General features: G+C 33.8%; 2 protein-coding genes across 3 annotated transcripts; one reads left to right on the top strand and one right to left on the bottom strand.

The window, feature by feature from the left end:
• Nucleotides 1-3682: 3682 nt before the first annotated feature.
• Nucleotides 3683-10970, top strand: LOC122602329 (phosphatidylinositol/phosphatidylcholine transfer protein SFH8-like). Of its 2 annotated transcripts, none has more exons than XM_043775026.1 (15): nt 3683-3851; nt 3998-4050; nt 5234-5546; nt 6239-6338; nt 6448-6714; nt 6794-6871; nt 6968-7069; nt 7148-7197; nt 7379-7478; nt 7574-7672; nt 7915-8028; nt 8624-8756; nt 9250-9626; nt 10552-10626; nt 10722-10970. In XM_043775026.1, the coding sequence occupies exons 2-15, from the start codon at nt 4017-4019 to the stop codon at nt 10740-10742; spliced, it is 1863 nt and encodes a 620-aa protein (XP_043630961.1). In that variant the 5' UTR covers nt 3683-3851; nt 3998-4016; the 3' UTR covers nt 10743-10970. The 2 variants fall into 2 exon arrangements, with proteins under 2 accessions (XP_043630961.1, XP_043630960.1); XM_043775025.1 differs by having other exon boundaries at nt 3968-4050.
• A 526-nt stretch (nt 10971-11496) lies between these two features.
• LOC122602330 (phosphatidylinositol/phosphatidylcholine transfer protein SFH3-like) lies at nt 11497-19225 on the bottom strand. The gene is made up of 14 exons (XM_043775027.1): nt 19108-19225; nt 18542-18636; nt 18182-18443; nt 17565-17664; nt 17194-17460; nt 16825-16902; nt 16274-16375; nt 16142-16191; nt 15955-16054; nt 15779-15865; nt 15480-15551; nt 15266-15368; nt 14417-14808; nt 11497-11841 (listed from the first exon to the last, which is right to left on the bottom strand). The coding sequence occupies exons 2-14, from the start codon at nt 18576-18578 to the stop codon at nt 11755-11757; spliced, it is 1737 nt and encodes a 578-aa protein (XP_043630962.1). The 5' UTR covers nt 18579-18636; nt 19108-19225; the 3' UTR covers nt 11497-11754.
• Between the last annotated feature and the right edge of the window lie 294 nt (nt 19226-19519).

The raw sequence follows: 19519 nt of genomic DNA, 5'->3' as shown, positions 1-19519 counted from the left end.
TTTTTTTACAAAACGTGGCATGGGGAGGAAAGTCACAGCCACTTTCTCTTGCGACTCACTCTTCCGCCATCATATTCAAGACTTCTAAATTCTTCTAGATCCTTCTTTTGTAAATTAAATTCCTTGTTTCTACATCTACACCAAAGATCATCCATACAAGAAATACTTACATTAACAATTAGAGCTAGCAATCAAATTGGGGGAAATTGTATGTGAGGGTGTGTGTCAAATAGAGCAAGGAAAGGAGGAAAAAAGATTGTGATTCTAACCTATCTCTAACTAATTTCTTCAATTGAGGTAAAGGTTAACCTAAATTTTATTCTTTTAAAATTAGGGTTCTTCCTATAATATAATTTGGGGGTTTTTGACTTGGATTAACTTTTGAGGTGGAATTAGTGGTAGCTAATTTCATAGTAAACTCTATTATTGTGTTTGGCTCATAATTTATTGTTATTGAATTGGTAAAATGATTATAACCATTTTAATGGTATGAGTGATTATTGTAATGATATGATGTGAAATGAGAAATGATTGAAATGTGTTTAGAGCCAAACATAATAATGGGTTGTGGTTATGGGTTGAGCTAGTAATTTTGCTAGACAATGATAGTTGGTCTCATGAAATTATAAATTGATGAATTATAGGTGATTCATAGCAAAGCTTATTGTAGGAGACATCTTGTATTGTGAAATTTCGGTTTAGCCAAGGTAAGTACTATATGCAATTGATGTGAGCCGTGGAGTCTTGGACTCTTTTGCTCGTTGTTTGATGTTATGGTGAGTCGCGGAGTCTTGGACTCTTTTGCTCGGAATGTGGGTGGCAAGTCATCGATGACGATTCATGGGCTTGTCATCATATAAGGATCCTTATATGTGCTTATTGTTATTTGAATGATATGATGTTTAAGGTGTCGATTGTATATTGTACTCACTAAGCAAAAGCTTACGTTTTAGTTGTTGCCCATTTTATCGTTGGATTTGGTGATCTTGGAAAAGACAAGGCTTGAATAGGTGATTAAGACCTTGAAGAATTTTGGTGAAGGTAGTGGATTATGTTGGTTGATTTTGGATATTTATGTTAGTCATCCCGGTAGTCGTGTGCTCTTAGTAACGCCCTTTTTGTTTTTTTTAACGAGTCATATGTTCATGATACGTTAAATTTAGTCATTGACAAGTTCATGTATGGTCTTGGAAAAATTGATATTAATGTGAAGTTAGATAGTAACTTCATTGTCGTTGTGTACTCGTAACCAAATGGGTTGGATATGTTTTTAAGGCATTTGGTCCATTTATCTATTTTGTGTGAAAATTTTAAGTATAATGGTTCATTATGTCTCTTATGTTATGTTAGAAGTTTTTGCAAAATTTGATTTGCATTGGAGGTCATTTGGTTTGATAATGGTTAATAACATTGTTTCTAATGCGATTTAAACGCGCATGGCCTGTTTGGTTCATCGCTAAGTAAATTTTGAGTTTGGTAAGTTTGTTATGTTATTTATGATGTATAGTGAAAATCTGCACGTTTTGGTGTTTTGAAAATGAGTTTTGAGTGTCGAAAATTGTTTATTTGTGCGTTTTGACTAAAATGCATTTTTGCAGGCCGAGACCATAAATTTACGGTCATTGTAAATATAATGGACCGTAAATTTACGGTCCTAGACCATAATTTTACGGCCAATGAAATTTTACGAAGCTTCGGGTCAGAGAGAAAAAAATCCTAGACGCATTTTACGCCCAAATTTTTACGCTCAGTTTAAATGTTGGACCGTAAATTTACGGTCCGAGACCATAAATGTACGGCCAGTACTAATTTTGGACCGTAAATTTACGATCCTAGACCATAAATTTACGCCCAGTGCAAATTTTTTTTAAATGTTTAATGTAGTCTTTAAATATATAAGTTGGGTCATGTGAGTCCATGATTACATATAAAGTTATTTTTTTATTTGAGTATGATGTATGTATATGTATATATATGTGTAAAAAAAGTCTAATTTTTAACGGGCGTTACAGTTATTCTATAAAATTTGTTTATAAAATGCATCTTTTAAACCCAAGGGCTAATTACTTGAAAAATGCTCAAACTTTGACACTTTTGTTTTCTGGGGCTCCAACAATAAAAAGTTGTATTATATGGATTGAAACCGGATAAAATTTCTTTAGTGAGACCACAACCATTTTTTGGTGATGTGTCCTGTAACTAGCCGGTTTAATCTTATTTTTAGACAGCATGTGCCATTTCCCTTTACATGTGATTCTTTTTATATATGATATATAATAATATACATATATATTATATAATATTCCAAAATAAAAACAAACCAGTAAGAATTCATCAAGCTTCATCCACAGAAATCATCATTTCCAATTCAAACTCTTTTCTTTTCTTTAACACAAACACAACTCGTTGTTTCATTTCAATACCCACACACCGATCACCATCGACTCTCATTCAGAAGAAGAAGAAAAAGACGACCATATCTGGATTAAAATCTCATCGATTTTAACAAGTGTAACTTACTACAAATTTACTTCAAATATATCTACAAATATGTATATATAGATATATATCAATGGATACAGGAGAAATTTTTTAATCCGTTAAATCTTGGGCTTTTCATCGAACATCCTTTAACCATCAACAACAATCTAATAAGAAAAGAAACGGAAGGTGGTGGTGGTGGCTGCGGCATCGGCGGTGGGTGGTGGCGGCGCCGGTGGTGAGTGGTGGCGGTTCTTGGCTCAAACCGGTGGTTCAGATATGGGTTTTTGTGGTTGTTTGTTCGGAATCATATTCCTAAGAGATATTGATGATGCTTACTGATACATTTTATATATGAACATATATTTATCGATCAGTTCATTTTGGAAGAAAGTGATGATGATTTTTTTGTTGTTTAAGCACACATTTGATTTGTTTCTATTCAAATGATAATGATGATTTGTGTTTGTGTCAGTAATAAACTCATTTAGTATTTGGGTGGGGTTTGTGTGTTTGTTGCCTTGTGGTGTGTTTGATCGATCCAAGAAAGAAATGAAATATAAAAGGTGTTAAATGGATAGTAGAATGTATACGTGGAATATAAAGATATATGATTAATTATCCGTAATATCCACATAGAAAATATATGGGTTAAAAATAAATCAAAATAATTTTCAAATTAAATTTTAAGTCGCAACTTGTAAGAAACCCCACAAAAGTCGTTTTATTTAGTTTCAATCTCTATGATAAAACGTTTTTTTGTTGAGCCTTAGAAAAAAAAAATGTTAAAGTTGAAGCAATTTTTAAGCCCTTAAACCCAACAAGGAAGAAGAAGTTAATAAATGATACGAGTGTAACCTCACGTGATTGTAAAACGCGTACGATCACCGAATACCAAACAGACGCAACAAACTTCTAACTGAATCCTACCAGTCCATCAATCAAATAAAAACAGTAAAAAAAAAAACTTACCACAGTAAACCAAAATAAAACACCCCTACATAATAATAAGTCAAAATAAAATATTCTCTTACTCACACAGTCATACACTTTAACTCAGTCACTCACTCCACCGACGGCCAAACCCCCATCACTTTCTTTTACCTTCCGCCACGTGTCATCTTACGGCCCCACCACCCTCTCCCTCCATCTTTACCTTCTCTCTCTAACAATATTTCTCTCTCTCAAATCGCCGTCTCTCCAGGCGATATTTTACAATTTGTTTTTTTTGATATCTATCCATCAATCCATCTATACATAAAAAATATCTGTATCTATCTATATAGTAAACAATAGTAAATTAACCGTGAATGTAATTGAAATGATTGCGCTATGATTGATTGACTAACAGCTGTTACTTTCCTTTTTAGGTAAACTAACCACCTACTATTTACTAATTCACTAAATCTCTTTCTTTTTTTTAAAAAAAAATATTTTCAATTTTTTGAATTAGGCGTATTTTATAACAATGTACTTACTAATGCAGCATTTTGAATTCATAAATTGAGTTAAGCAGTGGACTGATTTTTGTAAAGATGTCTGGACCGCTGGATCGATTTGCAAGGCCTTGTAAGTATTTTATTCATTTTACACACACATGTATATATATATATATATATTAATTATATATACACTCACATATATGTATATATATATATTAATTTTTCTAAATGTTGATGGTTATTTAGGGTTTGAAATGTGAAATTGTGGTTGATTTAATTGGAATTATGTTACATGTTTTATATCTAAGTAAGAAATTAGGTTTTTTTTTTTTGTTGAAATTAAGTTGCAATTAGTAATTAATTTATTAGAAGAATTTTAATATTTGAGTATTTTGTAATGTAATTAATGTTGTTTGGTTCTTGTATTTTATTTGTTTTGATTTTTATAATAAAATATGGTCCTAATTACTGTATGACTGATGATTTATTTGAAAACTGAAGAATGCAGTCAATGTGTTTTTATATTATTATTATATATATAAAAGTTTTGTAGAATTGTGATATTTCAAATTTTGCTGCTATATTTGTTTGTTACTACTGGGATTGTGATGTATCATACACGCGTATGATGTATACTCATATTTTTTTTTACGTGATAAATCCAAATTTGAAAATTTCTAAAAACAAGAAAGAAAGGAAGATAAGGTAAATGTATGAATGTATGTCGCTAATAGCAAGGTACCCGCTCAAAGTGGTGGCGGTGAATAGTAGTTTACAATTATTTTTGGTAGTTTTTCACACATTTTGGCTATTTCCAATAGCCACAGCCGATGTGATGCGTCACATTCTTATACATGTATGTATATATATATAATCATAACATTTTTCTGCAATATACACTTGTATTATATGTCCACTTTCTCCATTTGCTGGAATGGGTGTGATCTTTGCTCTTTAGTGTATGTTTTATTTAATGTGTTGGGTAGATATCTATTTAATTGGCAAATTACGAGTTGTTTAATGTTTCGGTGATTTGAGATAAGATCTAAACCTCAAAAGATTATGCTTTGAATAGATGCTTTAACTGTTGAAATATAAAGTGAGGGAATTTCTTTTCCCTTAATGCAAGTATATGTCGTTATTACTGTGACTTATATGCTAGTCGATTCATGTGCTATAAATACTTTGCGCTTAATTTTGTCTTTCTATCTATCTAAATTCATAAACAACAACTTGTTATCTATAGAGGCGTATGACATCGATACTACGTTGTTAGAGAAATACATTCTTACATGGTAGCTAATCTATAGGCTTTGAGGGATCATCTGGCAATGATGAAAGATCTGACAGAAGAGAAAGAAGGTCTGATTTTGAGAATTCTGAGGATGAGAGGAGGACAAGGATTGGTTCGTTGAAGAAGAAAGCACTTAATGCATCTAGCAAGTTCAAACATTCTCTCAAGAAAAAGAGCAGCAGGAGAAAGAGTGATGGTCGAGTCAGTTCTGTTTCTATTGAGGATATTCGAGATGCCGAGGAGTTACGGGCTGTTGATGCATTTCGTCAAGCACTAGTTTTGGATGAGTTGCTACCCGAAAGGCTTGATGATTATCATATGATGTTGAGGTACTCAAGCAGACCAGTTATCACTTTTCTGTTTTAGCATAAATGTTCCATGTAGAATTTCAATCAAAAATGGAAGCAAAGTTTTATGGTTGTAGTGTATTGATAGGAACTGAACTTATTGACCCTTTGCCACACATGATACATTTTTTAGTTCTTGTTTGACTACAAAACTTGTGAATTAAATTAGTAGAAACTGATGCTAGATAACTTGGCTCCTAAATTTATGATATAGAAGTCCTCTGTAGTCTGCAATGGGTAAGGAAATCCATAGAAGTAACTGCCAAGCCTAATAAAAATAGCTCACTGGTTATGAGCTTCTTTGATTTTTTTGGCTCATATTATCAGTTACCTTTATCATAATGTTTCTTAACATTATAATGACAGCTGTTTATTTATCTATGACAATTATGATACAATCTATGGTTTCTGCATAATGAGACATATACAGATGGTTCAGGTTTTTTATTGTGAAAGGTGATACAATACAATTCTTGATCTTTATATGTACTGACTGGCACTTGTTAGTTTTTCACACAATCTGTCTTGTCCAAAGGTAAATAGTTATCAGTTGTTGTAATTGAGGTGACTAGGTTAATTTATGGTTTGTAAGTATGCATTAGGCTATAACTTAGATGCACACACTAACTTGTTTTGTAGCAATGCTTAAAAATTGGCTTTATATATGTTTATAGGTTTCTGAAAGCAAGAAAGTTTGATATTGAGAAAGCAAAGCATATGTGGGCTGATATGATCCAGTGGAGAAAGGAATTCGGTACTGACTCAATCATTGAGGTGATTAATTTCTGGAATAAGTGTAACAAGTTTGCCTTGTTTGTTTCTAACATGTTTGTGGCTAACAATATGTATAATTTGATGTTCTCTTTTACTGAAATCTTATCAGGACTTTGAGTTTAAAGAGTTGGACGATGTTTTGAAGTATTATCCTCATGGTAATCATGGAGTAGACAAAGAGGGAAGACCTGTTTACATTGAAAGGTTGGGTAAAGTCGATCCTAACAAACTTATGCAAGTTACAAGCATGGATCGCTACATAAAGTATCATGTGCGTGAGTTTGAAAAAAGTTTTGCTTATAAGTTTCCTGCCTGTTCGATCGCTGCAAAAAGACACATTGACTCGAGTACAACAATTTTGGATGTTCAAGGCGTGGTGCGTTTCTTGTGCAGATCAGCATTTGAGCCATATAAAGACATGGCATAAACTAATATATATTTTGTAATATTTTCAGGGTTTGAAAAACTTTTCTAAGAGTGCCCGAGAACTCATAATGCGGCTCCAGAAAATTGATGGCGATAATTACCCTGAAGTAACATCAAGTTCCATAATTGTACAATGTACATTGTGCATAATATATTATTACAATTGCAATATCTAACTAACATTTGGTACCTTAAATTTACAGACGCTCAATCAAATGTTTATAATCAATGCGGGTCCCGGTTTTAGATTGCTTTGGAATACTGTAAAGTCATTTCTGGACCCCAAGACAACTTCAAAGATTCATGTATGTATATGAGTTTACTTAAGATTGTTGGGAAACATCTTTTTATTTATACTGTTTTTTGTTATGAATCTCTTCCAGGTTCTTGGAAACAAGTACCAGAGTAAATTGCTTGAGATTATTGATGCCAGGTATCTCACATTTTGTGTTTGCCAATTACAATAGAAATAGAAACATTGCTTTATGAACATAATATATATAGAAAACAAATGCATGTGTATGGATATGTATGTCAACATATTTACATATAATTAAGAACATCTATTTCTATTTATAGTGGATTTATGTTAAAAAATTTGGAGAATTGTGCAGTGAATTGCCGGAATTCCTTGGAGGCACCTGTATGTGTGCAGATCAAGGGGGCTGTCTTCTGTCTGATAAAGGGCCATGGAAGAATCCTGAAATCCTGAAGGTTCTTTTGAATCTTTAAGCACTCCTACCTTTTGTTTGCAATCTTGTATACTCGTTGAAATTGTGTTTTATCTTTACATGTTTTTTTTTGTTCAGTTGGCTCTAAATAGCGAAGCACGGCGTGCCAGGCAGGTGGTTAAAGTTTTGAACAGCGAGGGGAAAATTGTTGCTTATGCTAAACCCCAGTTACCCATGGTTAGACACTTAGACACTCCAGCTGTTGTTTTGTTGCTTTGCTAGTGCTTTAATTGAAAATCTATCTATTACCATGTAACAGGCCGTGTATTAAATGCATTAATGCAGTGAATGTGCTGATATGGCAGTCTAAGGCTATTAGATTAGCCAGGCTCTAGAGCCCAATTTTCAAATTGGGCTAAAACCTAATGCATATTAGGTATTTACATGATGTCTAATAGTTCTGTTATTCTTTTTTGCAGCTAAGAAGCAGTGACACATCCACTGCTGAGTCAGGATCAGAAGCTGAAGATATCGCATCCCCGAAAGCAATAATGAATTATACCCATCTTAGGTTGACTCCTGTTCGCGAAGAAGTGAGTTTTCAACTTTTCCGCGTGTGCTTATGTTATTAGCATTACTAAAAATCCAAGAGAAAGCAAATGATACACTCTTCACCTTATGGAATTGTCATCGCTTTCCATTCTGGAATGAAATATCTTATAAAAATTAAGTTTTTCTTTCTCTATCAATCTTTGACCCTAATATAAAATAAGCCCGTGGTCATGATTATCTTAATTGTTGGTTTTTATTTCGTATTGATACTTTCCAATACAACTTGACAAATGGTCAAGCACCTCTTTAAAGTATTTGTCAGGTGAATGTTGCATTTTAATCATCGGATGGGTGGAAAAAAATAAATCTCGCTTAATAAAATTAATAAAAGTCAAAAGTAGAAAGCAAGTATTTTGATTCTAAATCCTTCTAGTAAAATCTTTTCCTTTTTATCAAGCAATTCTTTTTATCTGGCAAATATTAATTTAACACAAAATTGTGACACAATTTAACACAAAATTGTGTCACAAATATACACCTAGTGGGTTTCCAATTCAATTGGTTCCAAATAAGTAGAGATTTTGCTTTTCTTGTATCTTTACAAGTACTCATTTTTTCCCCTGTGTTGGTATATAGTCTAAGGTGATTGGAGCTACAAGTTATGCCGGTAAATTTTCTGGATATGATGAGTACGTTCCCATGGTTGATAAGGCTGTTGACTCTGTATTGAAGAAGCAAGCATCAATGCCAAAGCCATCTGTTCCAAAAGGTTAGTGGTGATGCAATTTTGTGACTTTAAAGAGTGAGGTATTGCTATGTCTTCTGTAGATGTCCAAGGTTGTCAAGGATACTGATTAAAGGTGGCATATAGGTGAGTTGGCTAGGTTGGATAACATATCAGTATGGTTGTGTTTTGTGCTGGTGGAAATGGGCCTTGGCGGGTTGATCAGAAACAACTTTGTCCAAAATTTCTGATGGATTGTGTGTTTATATCATTAGTCGAAAGATATTATTACAACATTGATATGGATTCCTGAATAAAAGAAATTAGTAGGTTTGCATTAAAATACAGCCTGGACTTTGAAGTGTTTCCTGTTTTTTTTTTGTGGCCCATAAGAAATATGACATCACTGAATCAACTCATGCATAAGTAAATTGTACCATTTGATGCCTAGATATTTAAATGTTTGTAAATATATATATATATATATATACAGTATTCAGTTTACAAGATGAAAATCATTTCGGTATCATTGATACAGGGATACCTCTCGCATCTGCTGTTCAGGAGGCACCAAAAAGACTCGATGCTCGTGTGTTGGCATTTATAATGGCCTTCTTCATGACCCTTTTCACACTCTTCCAAACGACAGTAACCCGTGTGACAAAAAAACTTCACAATGTGTCAACTGAGCGTACCCGAAACACTTCCAGCAAAGAAGTCCGTCCTCTGTCTGCAGTTTCTACTGCAGAGGCAGAACTCGTCTCTTCTGTTTTGAAAAGACTAGGTGAGCTTGAAGATAAGGTTGACACGCTCCAAGCAAAGCCATCTGAGATGCCTTATGAGAAAGAGGAATTGCTAAATGCCGCTGTTTGTCGCGTTGATGCTTTAGAAGCAGAACTCATTGCTACCAAAAAGGTAAACAATACACACGGTGCCTTACTCTTTGATTTCTGGATAGATCTCTCCTATAAGTAAAATCAGATAAAACATAAGTTTTCCTTTTTCTAAGAGGTGGCTGGTTGAATGATTGGTCTATATAGATTTGTTTCAAAATGGGTATCTTTTGGTACAAATTGAAGTGGGCCGAGTTAATCCCAAGTACTTTTTTGTCTTATTCAACTATTCAAACGCTGTATATAGACTTTTGGGAGTAAGTTATGAGTACAGAGATTGTATGCATTGATTATGTATTTGGGGACTTTTGACAAATTTGATCTATTTTCTGGGTAAAGAGATTACCTGTATCCATTAGAGAGAGAACATTACCCAAATGGCCCAAGGGACTCAATTATATGAAATAGTGAATTAGTGATATGTGTCTACTGCATCCATGCAACGTGAAAAATCATCTTATTGGTAGCTATTAGAGTTGTAAAACATTATATGAATTAACACTGCATTAGTTGATTTATCTTCTAAGATGATAACTACTGAAACACAATCATAGGATAAACAGGCTGCTTCATCCCTTATTACGTCTAATTTGTTCACCCAAGAAGGGTTTTTGTAACAAATATATGTCATTACTTATTTACGCACAAAGACTTCCTTCCCCAACCACTACAAAGGTGTCAGTCGTTTGTGTAATGTGGCGTCCCTTTAGTTTATACCCAGTTAATGTTTTCTTAAGAAGGCGTGGGAATTGTTATCTATAAACTTCCCTCCGCAATCTTCATAGGAGCAAGTCATGAAGCGAACAATAGGAGCAAGTCATGAATGAAACAACCCATGAAGGCTATCCTGCTCTCCGTTGCGATAGCTGATGTTCTGATGACTTGGTGTCTTTGTTGGCAAAAGTAGCTGTGTGATGAGGGTTGCTTACATGCTTCATTTTGTGCAGGCACTTCATGAAGCTCTGATGAGGCAGGAAGAGTTGCTTGCTTACATCGACAGCCAAGAGGAGAAAAAGTTCAGGGTAAGTCATTTCCTGTAAAATATTTACTAGATTTCTTTTTTATATGTTTTAGGAATAAATAGCTGATGCAGTTAATTGGTTGCATGTGTTTGCAGAAGAAGAAATCTTGCTGGTGAATTGTCTTGGATGTGTTTCTTTTCAACTAGTATTCATTGGTATATGTGTTTGTTTTACCTCATCAACCTGCTAACAAGTGTGTGCGGGATCTATTTTGTTAATACCGAGTTTACCTTGAGTCGGAGACAGAAATTTAAGTGGTATTGTTTGTTTGGATAGTCTGTTTTTACTATATGGATGGATTGTAGTTGTGCTCATCTCTATATATAAATTGGTTTTATGATCTATCTCAAGGGCTAAGGTACCACAGACCTGAGAGTTCATTTCATCTACCTTTTTTTAAAAATGTTTTAGTTATTTCACACTAGATTAACATCATGCTAGATGATGCATTTTGGCTATTCCAAAACGGCTCATATTATCTTTTTTACGCATCCTCTAATATACCTTCTCAGTAGTGGATAGCATCACATTGATCTATCAGATGCTACTGAAGAAATTCATGAACCCTTTTGTTTTGTTTGTGAAATGACATTTTGTATCATGCTTCATACAATAATCAAATACTTGATACTTCTATCTGTAAGAATGCACGATTGGAATACAATTTGCATTTCTGTAAAAACAATATAAACATCTACAAGTCAAACTCAACTTTACAACCCAAAGTGTCTTCCAGGCCTTATAACAACGTGCTAATGAATAGAATTTTGAAACAAGAGGAAAATGACTAAAATCGCTACTTTGTGCCTATACAAAGATGTCTAGCAAAATGATAACTTGAAAATAACGATGTACAGAAGTTGAGCCATCTTAAGTTCAACTGATAAATCGCTACTTTTGATATTTAAAAGCAAATCCTTAAGACACTATCTATACAATATTAAAAAAAAATCGTAAATGGTACACAAGTTTTGAATCAGGTTTTTATTCACAGAGCAAAGTGTGTGCACTTGGACATCATTTAGGTGGACGCAGAAAAAAAAAAGATCAACATTGCCACCGGTTACACGATTCTCACCTCTCCTTCTACATTACCTTAATAACTGTATCGTCTTGAAACTTGCAAGGTCAGAAACCGAAAATGCTCTTCTTTTTCTTTTTCTTTTCAAGGTATGCTGCAAACTCTTGTTGCTGAGCTCGTGTGTCCTCAAGAGACTGCACCAGATAACATTATTTTATAACATTGTGAAGAGTTTGACTCATAGTTTTCCAAATTTCACTTCATCTTTTTTTTCATTTATATTTTTTTTACAGCAGGTGACTAGTTCAACCCCAGAGGCACGTGAATGGGTTAATTTGGATTATATTTTATCGTTAGTGGTAAAACATGTAAAACTAGAAACAAATAGCTCAAAAGGAAATGAAAGAAATGGGTCAAAGGTCAGCCAAAGTGCATCGTTAATGCCGGAAACCTCCTAAACAACTTTATTCTAAAGCTTAGATGATCATTGGCAATTTAAACTAGATCAATACCCGGTCGTTGACCGGGTTAGAAACAAATCGACAATACACATATATACTTAAAGAGTACACGAAACATGTTTAACTTTACCTACAAAGATATAATAGTTAAAAAAAAATGCAAGAATCCAACTTTTACTAATAAGACATAATACAAAACATTGCAACCTAAATATAATAGTTGAAATTAATTAATATCTAGATGTTCAAACAAATAAATTGATATTGCAAGAAATTTATGGTAAAAGACTATAATTTGTGTCTTGCCACCATTGTAAAAACACTAACTACATTAATCATTTTGCGTTATATTTAGTCGGTGACCACGTTACAATATAATCCTATATATCTAAAACACATTGAAACCCGGTCCAACCTGAATTTTTAATTGAAATCATTATAAATTTTTAACACACCAACCTGATTATTTTAAATCAGATCTTGGTTGGATTTTTAGGTTGCTAGGTCGATCCGACAACCATAATAAAATGTCGGCCCATTTAACACAAAATCAACCATTTAACCTACCAACCCATCAACCCACTTGACCAAAAAACAACCTATTTTAGTTACTTGACTTAAAACCAACCTATTTGCCCCATTTACTCGTCAACCCATTTGACTAAAAAAGAACGCATTTGACCCAAAACAAACTCATTTGACCTATCAGCCACATGACCCAAAAACAACCCGATTATAACTAATTAGGTCAACCGGGGTTGACCAAAGCCGAGGCAAGAATGAAATTGCTCACCAGAAGTTTTTTGTAACTTTTGCCAAAAAAAACTATCTCCATTATACTTTTATATTAATAACTTTTACATTAATAAACAAACTGTTACCACAACCATCATTGTCGTTGTTACTACCGTTACTTTATACGGATACCTTTCACGTTATAATAAATATAAGGTGAGCCCATGACCCCATGTCATTACCCTATCAACTCTCCCTGAGTTTATTTTTTTCCTCTTTCTTAATTTTCATATGCTCCTAAATTATTTCAATCCATGTAGAAAAATCGATCGATATCAAAAATTCAGCATCTCTATATGTAATTTGTTTACCAACAACAATCACACGAAGCCTTGAGATCTAGTTTCATATTGTTTCTTTTCTTCATTAGCTTTTGTTGTTTCCATTTTATCTGTTTATTTATATATATTTATCTTTCCTTTTATTTGGTGAATATAACATTGAGTATGGTCATATGGATACAATAAAAAAATTGTTATGGATGCAATTTTTTTTTTCTAAACGGCAATTAGATATCCATCTTTTAACTCTTAATAACTAATTGATTTTTTTAATTATTATTATGAATGCATGATCAATTAGTTTGTTTATTCTAAAGCTTTTTCAATTGTTCATCCATTAAAAGTTTATCACAAAATATTCAGTTTAGGAAAAGGATTTTTATAAAAGTAATGGACGAACATTGCATTAAAAACTATGGCTAATAAAACTCCAAAGGCATGTCTAATGGTATAAAGGTAGGTGTATTAAATATTATAAAAAATTTACCATAAATAATAAGTAAATTGACTTTCAATTTAAATGGTGAAGATTAATTTGTGGGTTTATTTTCAATGGCTTAGATTAAAAGATAATTTTATTTTTTTCTCTTTGTAGTGGTAGCCATATACATATATAATTAATTCGACTGTTGTAATTACATTAAACACACTGATTATTTACGAAACTTTCAATATTTAGACATATAAGGTTTTCTGTTTACCGCTTTTGACCCATACAAGAAGCTATCAACATTTTAATTCTTGACCCGTTAACCAACCAATACAAGTAACCTGCCAAAGTGCCAAGTTTGCTGCCTCTAATATTTTACCAGAGGTGGCTGAAACGGGTAATGTGGTTCGGTAGAAACAGGTCAAGTCAAACTGAAAAAGCTTTCTATCCATTTCTACAGATAACTAGTGTTGAATATGATTTAAAAAGAATATATTTGTTACAATGTTACTCTAACACTTTTTATAAAAAGTTTTGTATGCACTAAGGATACGCTTTGGTTGCCATTCCCATTCCATTTTAGCTATCTTTTTATTTGACCCATATCAGATGACCTCACTTTATTTACTTCAACCATTTGATCCGTAAAAAATAGAACGTGCACTCATTTACCTTTCTTAAGTAAACGGGTCAAAACTTACTCATGACGTATTTCTTTGATGCGAAGTTGAAAAGTTGTCAATGAATGATTTTGCTAAGGTTGGAAGCAATAACACAGAATGTTTTGAGTTTGTAGAAGTACCTTCTTGGTAGCAGAAAGCTCAATCTCCAAAGACTCGATGCGATTTAAAGCATTATTAAGCATCTCCTCTTTCTCAGGAGGCATCTCAATCGGTCTGTTCGTAAGGACTATGACTTTCTCCTCTAAGTCTCCTAAACGCTTCATCATGGATAGATACTCCGCCGTAGAGATGCCACCAGGCGCTTGCAATTGATATGGGTTGGGACTTTGTTTAACTGGCTCTTCATAAGCAGGACTAGGGTAATGGCTGGTTTCTGTCATCTTTTTGGGCATGCTTTTTGTCATACGGACCATGGTCATAACTCCCATCATAAATGTCATCATGCCCGTAAAAATGTGGTTGCCAAACCCATCGTTGGATGCTTGATAAGCGTCACTGGGATTATAATAATCTGTATGAGGCAAATCGGAAGTGTAAGATTTTCATCTGCTTTTAATTACGCCGTCTATAATATACGGAGTATCAGATAGAGGTGACAATCTCAACCCTTTTACTTATCGATGGGTTGATTTATCTCTAGTTGGTCAAATGAGTGCAATAAAATAAAGTATTTTAAAAGAAACTGATCAAATGGGTTGAATGGGTCAAAAGTCAACCAAAATGTACTTTAAGTTCATAAAGCCCCCCAAATCATTTAATTTAGAACTTTAGTGATCTTATTTGGCACGCTATGCCGATATATAAAATGAGTATAGTACTCGTATTTATTAACCCATTCCAGATCAACTTATGCAGTAGATTTACCATATCGACCTGTTATCCGACCCATATGAAATGTAAGTCTACTTCTTACTATAACTTGCAGGGCACGTATATAATATAACAATGATGACCGAAAAATTTCAAACCTTTAGGAGTGGGAACCTTTTGCACTTGTCTTGTATAATTTGTATCAACAGGCTTTTCAGGCACAGGTGTGTGCCTTTTGGGATCGCTTGCGTTCGTTGGAGCCTGCATTTCCTTTTCAGTTAGAGTGAAATAATACACAGAGGATGGAAATAATGGTACTTGTGAACATACAATGTCAATGATGTCAGAATACGAATGAAGGAGGTAACTTACTTCTTCATGTACAGAGGGGAGCTGTTGATGCTTGACATGCTCCTTTGGCATTCCGGAAGATTCCACATCCACCTTGAAAGAACTACTCATGTTAATATTTTAGAACAGTTCACATTTGAGCGGTCAATTTGGGTTGTATATCCCCAACGGGTGAGTATAAAATTTTTTTTTAAGGGAAACGGGTCACAAGGGTCGTACTAGTTGAAAGTCTTTCTCCTAAACCATTTTATCTAATTACTTGGTTTAGTGTTGTTAATAATAGTCGAACAAAAGACCAAAATTTTCCTTAGAGACGAAACCTTGTTGGCAGATGAATCCACAGTGATAGTTTTCTCATCTGGGATATCAGATCTTGATGAACATTTGTGTTCACCATTGCGAACCATCTGATACAAACAATTAACATTACAATTTTAGCTTGACCAAATATAGATATTCACAAGGGAATTTCCATATAATAATAGAGAAAATAAACCTTCATGATATCTGGATCTTGCCATGGACCCCTATCAGAACGCATGCAACCGCCTTTACTAGAACAAGTGCAGGTACCACCCAAGAAATCCGGGAGTTCACTGCCATGGTAAACGATAATAAGTAAGTAACCCAAGTACAGATTTTCAAAGACCATGCAACACCTTTGATATATCTAGAATTAGTACCTAGCATCAATGATTTCCAGGAGCTTGCTTTGGAATTTGTTACCCAAAACCTATGCACATAATCATTTTAACAGGATTACATCTATATAGTTCTGAATTTTCTTTGAGGCCAAAAAGATAGTGTGAACTTACGTTAATCTTAGACGTAGTCTTTGGATCAAGGAAGGATTTAACTGTGTTCCACAAAAGCCTAAAGCCGGAGCCTGCATTGATGATGTACATGCGGCAGAGTGTCTACAAGTAACAGGAAATATACATAACTAGGAGAATATCCATGCTTATGTTTTGATGCAGCGAGAAATATTAGGGGTTTGCTAAATGGGTCTATTCGATTATGTTTTATCTCTAATAGGTCAAATGTGAATTTGAAACAATATGGGTCAAATGCGTTGAACAGGTCAAAGACGTCAAGAAGTGCCTGAAGTGTATATTAATGTGTACTTCTTTTTGAAGTTATGAAATACCTTAACATTGTAATACCGTAGTTTTTGTAATCATGTTTAAAGCATCAATTGTATGCATAGAATCTTTATAAATGGACAAGTGCTAAGGGTGAACCCAAACAGTACACATATATTAATCCTCTTTTGAGTCGTTACTTAACCTGCCAATCTTTCATTTCTTAAGAATTATTACGAAGATGTATCGACTATATGATTACAGTAACTTGAGTTGACAAGTACCTCAGGATAGTTGTTACCATCGATGCTTTGGAGAGATTGGATAAGCTCTCTAGCAGATTTGTTCATGCTTTTCAAGCCCTGTATTTTTAGAAACAAATGTAGATAAATTTGAGCAAATTATCGTATATGAATGATATACAAAAAAGTAATAAACCTAACCAAGTTATCTTATACTCCTTGAAAGCAGGTTTTTTCCATTTTGGTAAATTATAAAACATCCGGACACATTTTAAATGATTCCCGAATTGCATTATGAGGATGCAAACCATACAAGTACTAAAAGTATTTTAACAATAACAGCAAGCCAAAACTAGATGACCACATCTGGTTGAAACGGTTAATGCAAATGGTAAAGATTAAGTAACTCACCACTCCTTGAACATCGAGAATTGTGGTACTTTGATCAACATGCCTTTTAGCAGCAATTGAGCAGGCTGGGAACTTATCAATAAAGGTCCTTTCAAACTCCATCACGTGGTACTTGATATAACGCTCGAGGGTTGTGGCTTGCATGAGCTTGGTAGCATCGACCATACCAAGTCTCTCAATATATACCGGTCTTCCATCCTTATCAACCCCATGGTGTCCTTGAGGATAGTATTGAAGTACTTCGTCTCTTTCCTTGAAATCGAAATCCTAAAAAAGAAGAAGTTATAGCAAGCTCAGGATTCATGGAAAGAAAACTTTTGTTAATAATTTTGTACTTGTGTAGACTAATAGAGATATAACAACAAATGTACCTCCATGATGGTATCTGTGCCATACTCCTTCCTCCATTGTATCATATCAGACCACATTTTCTTGGACTTTTCAAGATCATAGTTCCTAGCCTTTAAAAACCTGTATGATCATGCCACAAGATGAAACGATCATTACCATAAGGTTTTGGTCTTTCCATAGTCCATAGTTACCCAATATATCTACAAGGAGAGGTTTAGGAGAAAAAATTCCTTGCCGCAAAAAGTTTTTGATGGATTTAGGAAGTGACACGTGTCTGACGCCCCTTTTTTCCATGTTGATGCACCAAACACTATTGGTTCATCGATTTGTAAAAAAGGCGACATACGTCATGGCAACAAATCCTACATACACTTCCTACCATCTTATGACATTTGTCCAAACACTAAATGGGGCTTATGAATATGGACTTAGATAAGCTAATAAGCCTAAGCAGATAAGCTTACGCAAACACTAAATATGAACTTATCTTACTTTCATAAGCAATTAAGCTAATAAGACTATCAAATAAGCTAACCCAAACAACGCCCTAGTCATTCCCCTATATCTACATATTATATATGTGATACATACTGCATTAGTATAGAAAGCAATAGATTTACATAAATGTAAGCTATACCTCAAGAGCATGTGAAAATCATCATGCTTTGAAGGTAGTAGATTTTCTGGGATCAAAGCTTTACGTAATTCTTCAACCGCCTTCAAATCCTCTGCATCATGTTCATCCTCAATAAAGACCGACATGACTTTACTGTTCCTCCTGCTCTTCTTAGCGAATGATGTCCTAAACTTGTTAGACGCATTGATTGCTCTCTGCTTCAGAGAGTTACGCCTAGCCTTCTTTTCCTCCTCAGAGCTCTCCAAATCGATTTTTTCCAAACCTGTCCAAAAACTTCCACATTATATATACTCCTTCTGCTCTACTTTTTTTAGTCATTTCTTAACATATATGAGTGAAACCAATGATGAAGGTACATACTGGGTCGAACTGGGCGTTCAGGTCCGGACTCGCTCATAATTTAGACAATAAATCTTTGTTAGCAGTGCCGAATCTTAACGCCCCTTCTCAAATGCCTACACAATTTAACAAATTAAAAAAAAAAAAAAACAATTATCATCTCATAAAATTCAACGAATGCTTCACTACATAAAAAAACATTAACATCAATAATTCCAACAAAATTTTCCACACATTCACATTATATTGGTAACCTAAACACATGGAATTGCCATAAATAAATTTCTTGAACAAATAATAACTAAATAAAATATATATTTGTTCACATGTTATGGATTTGCCAAACACATTAATTGTGCTCATTTGTTATTGTGGTAAGAGACATGCAAACATAAAAACTGTATTCTTAGATAATTTACCTTCTCTCATGTTGTCTTTAAAACCAGTAGTTTTTCCATATTTTTTGTTTTGAGTATCATTACATATATATAACTTATATCATTATGAACATGCAAACATAATAACAGAAAATGAAAAAATATGCATGAGGAATGAAGAAGGAAAAACAGCAAATTTTATAACATTACCAGCAACAAAAAAGAAGCTGGCAGGTGAATTTAATGAAAGGAATTGAAGAAGGTCAAGAATTAACGTTGTTTTGTTGTTCCTATAACCTTCTAATGATGTTCGGAAACCATGAAATGGATAGTCCTTGAGAGAAAAAAAAAAAAAAAAAAACTTTTTGATGATTTTATATGTTATAAATGTGTTAGAGCCATCCATGAATATTCTTATAATTCAGAAAATGTCGCTACTATATGATTATTTTGTTTTTAATAAAATTAATAACATGGCACCCGACTAGCTAGCGCAATCCGATGGGGATGTGGTGGTGTGATGGTGACGACGGATGATGATGATGGCGTCAGCATCAATTGGTGTAGTTAATTGATGTAAAAGTGTTTGATTCAAAGAGTTATTTTATAATATAATAAACTG

The sequence above is a fragment of the Erigeron canadensis genome, chromosome 5, assembly GCF_010389155.1.
Source record: "Erigeron canadensis isolate Cc75 chromosome 5, C_canadensis_v1, whole genome shotgun sequence".
In the NCBI taxonomy this organism is placed as follows: domain Eukaryota; kingdom Viridiplantae; phylum Streptophyta; class Magnoliopsida; order Asterales; family Asteraceae; genus Erigeron; species Erigeron canadensis.
The sequence above is the reverse complement of the archived record's forward strand: the minus strand, read 5'-3'. Positions and strand labels throughout refer to the sequence as shown.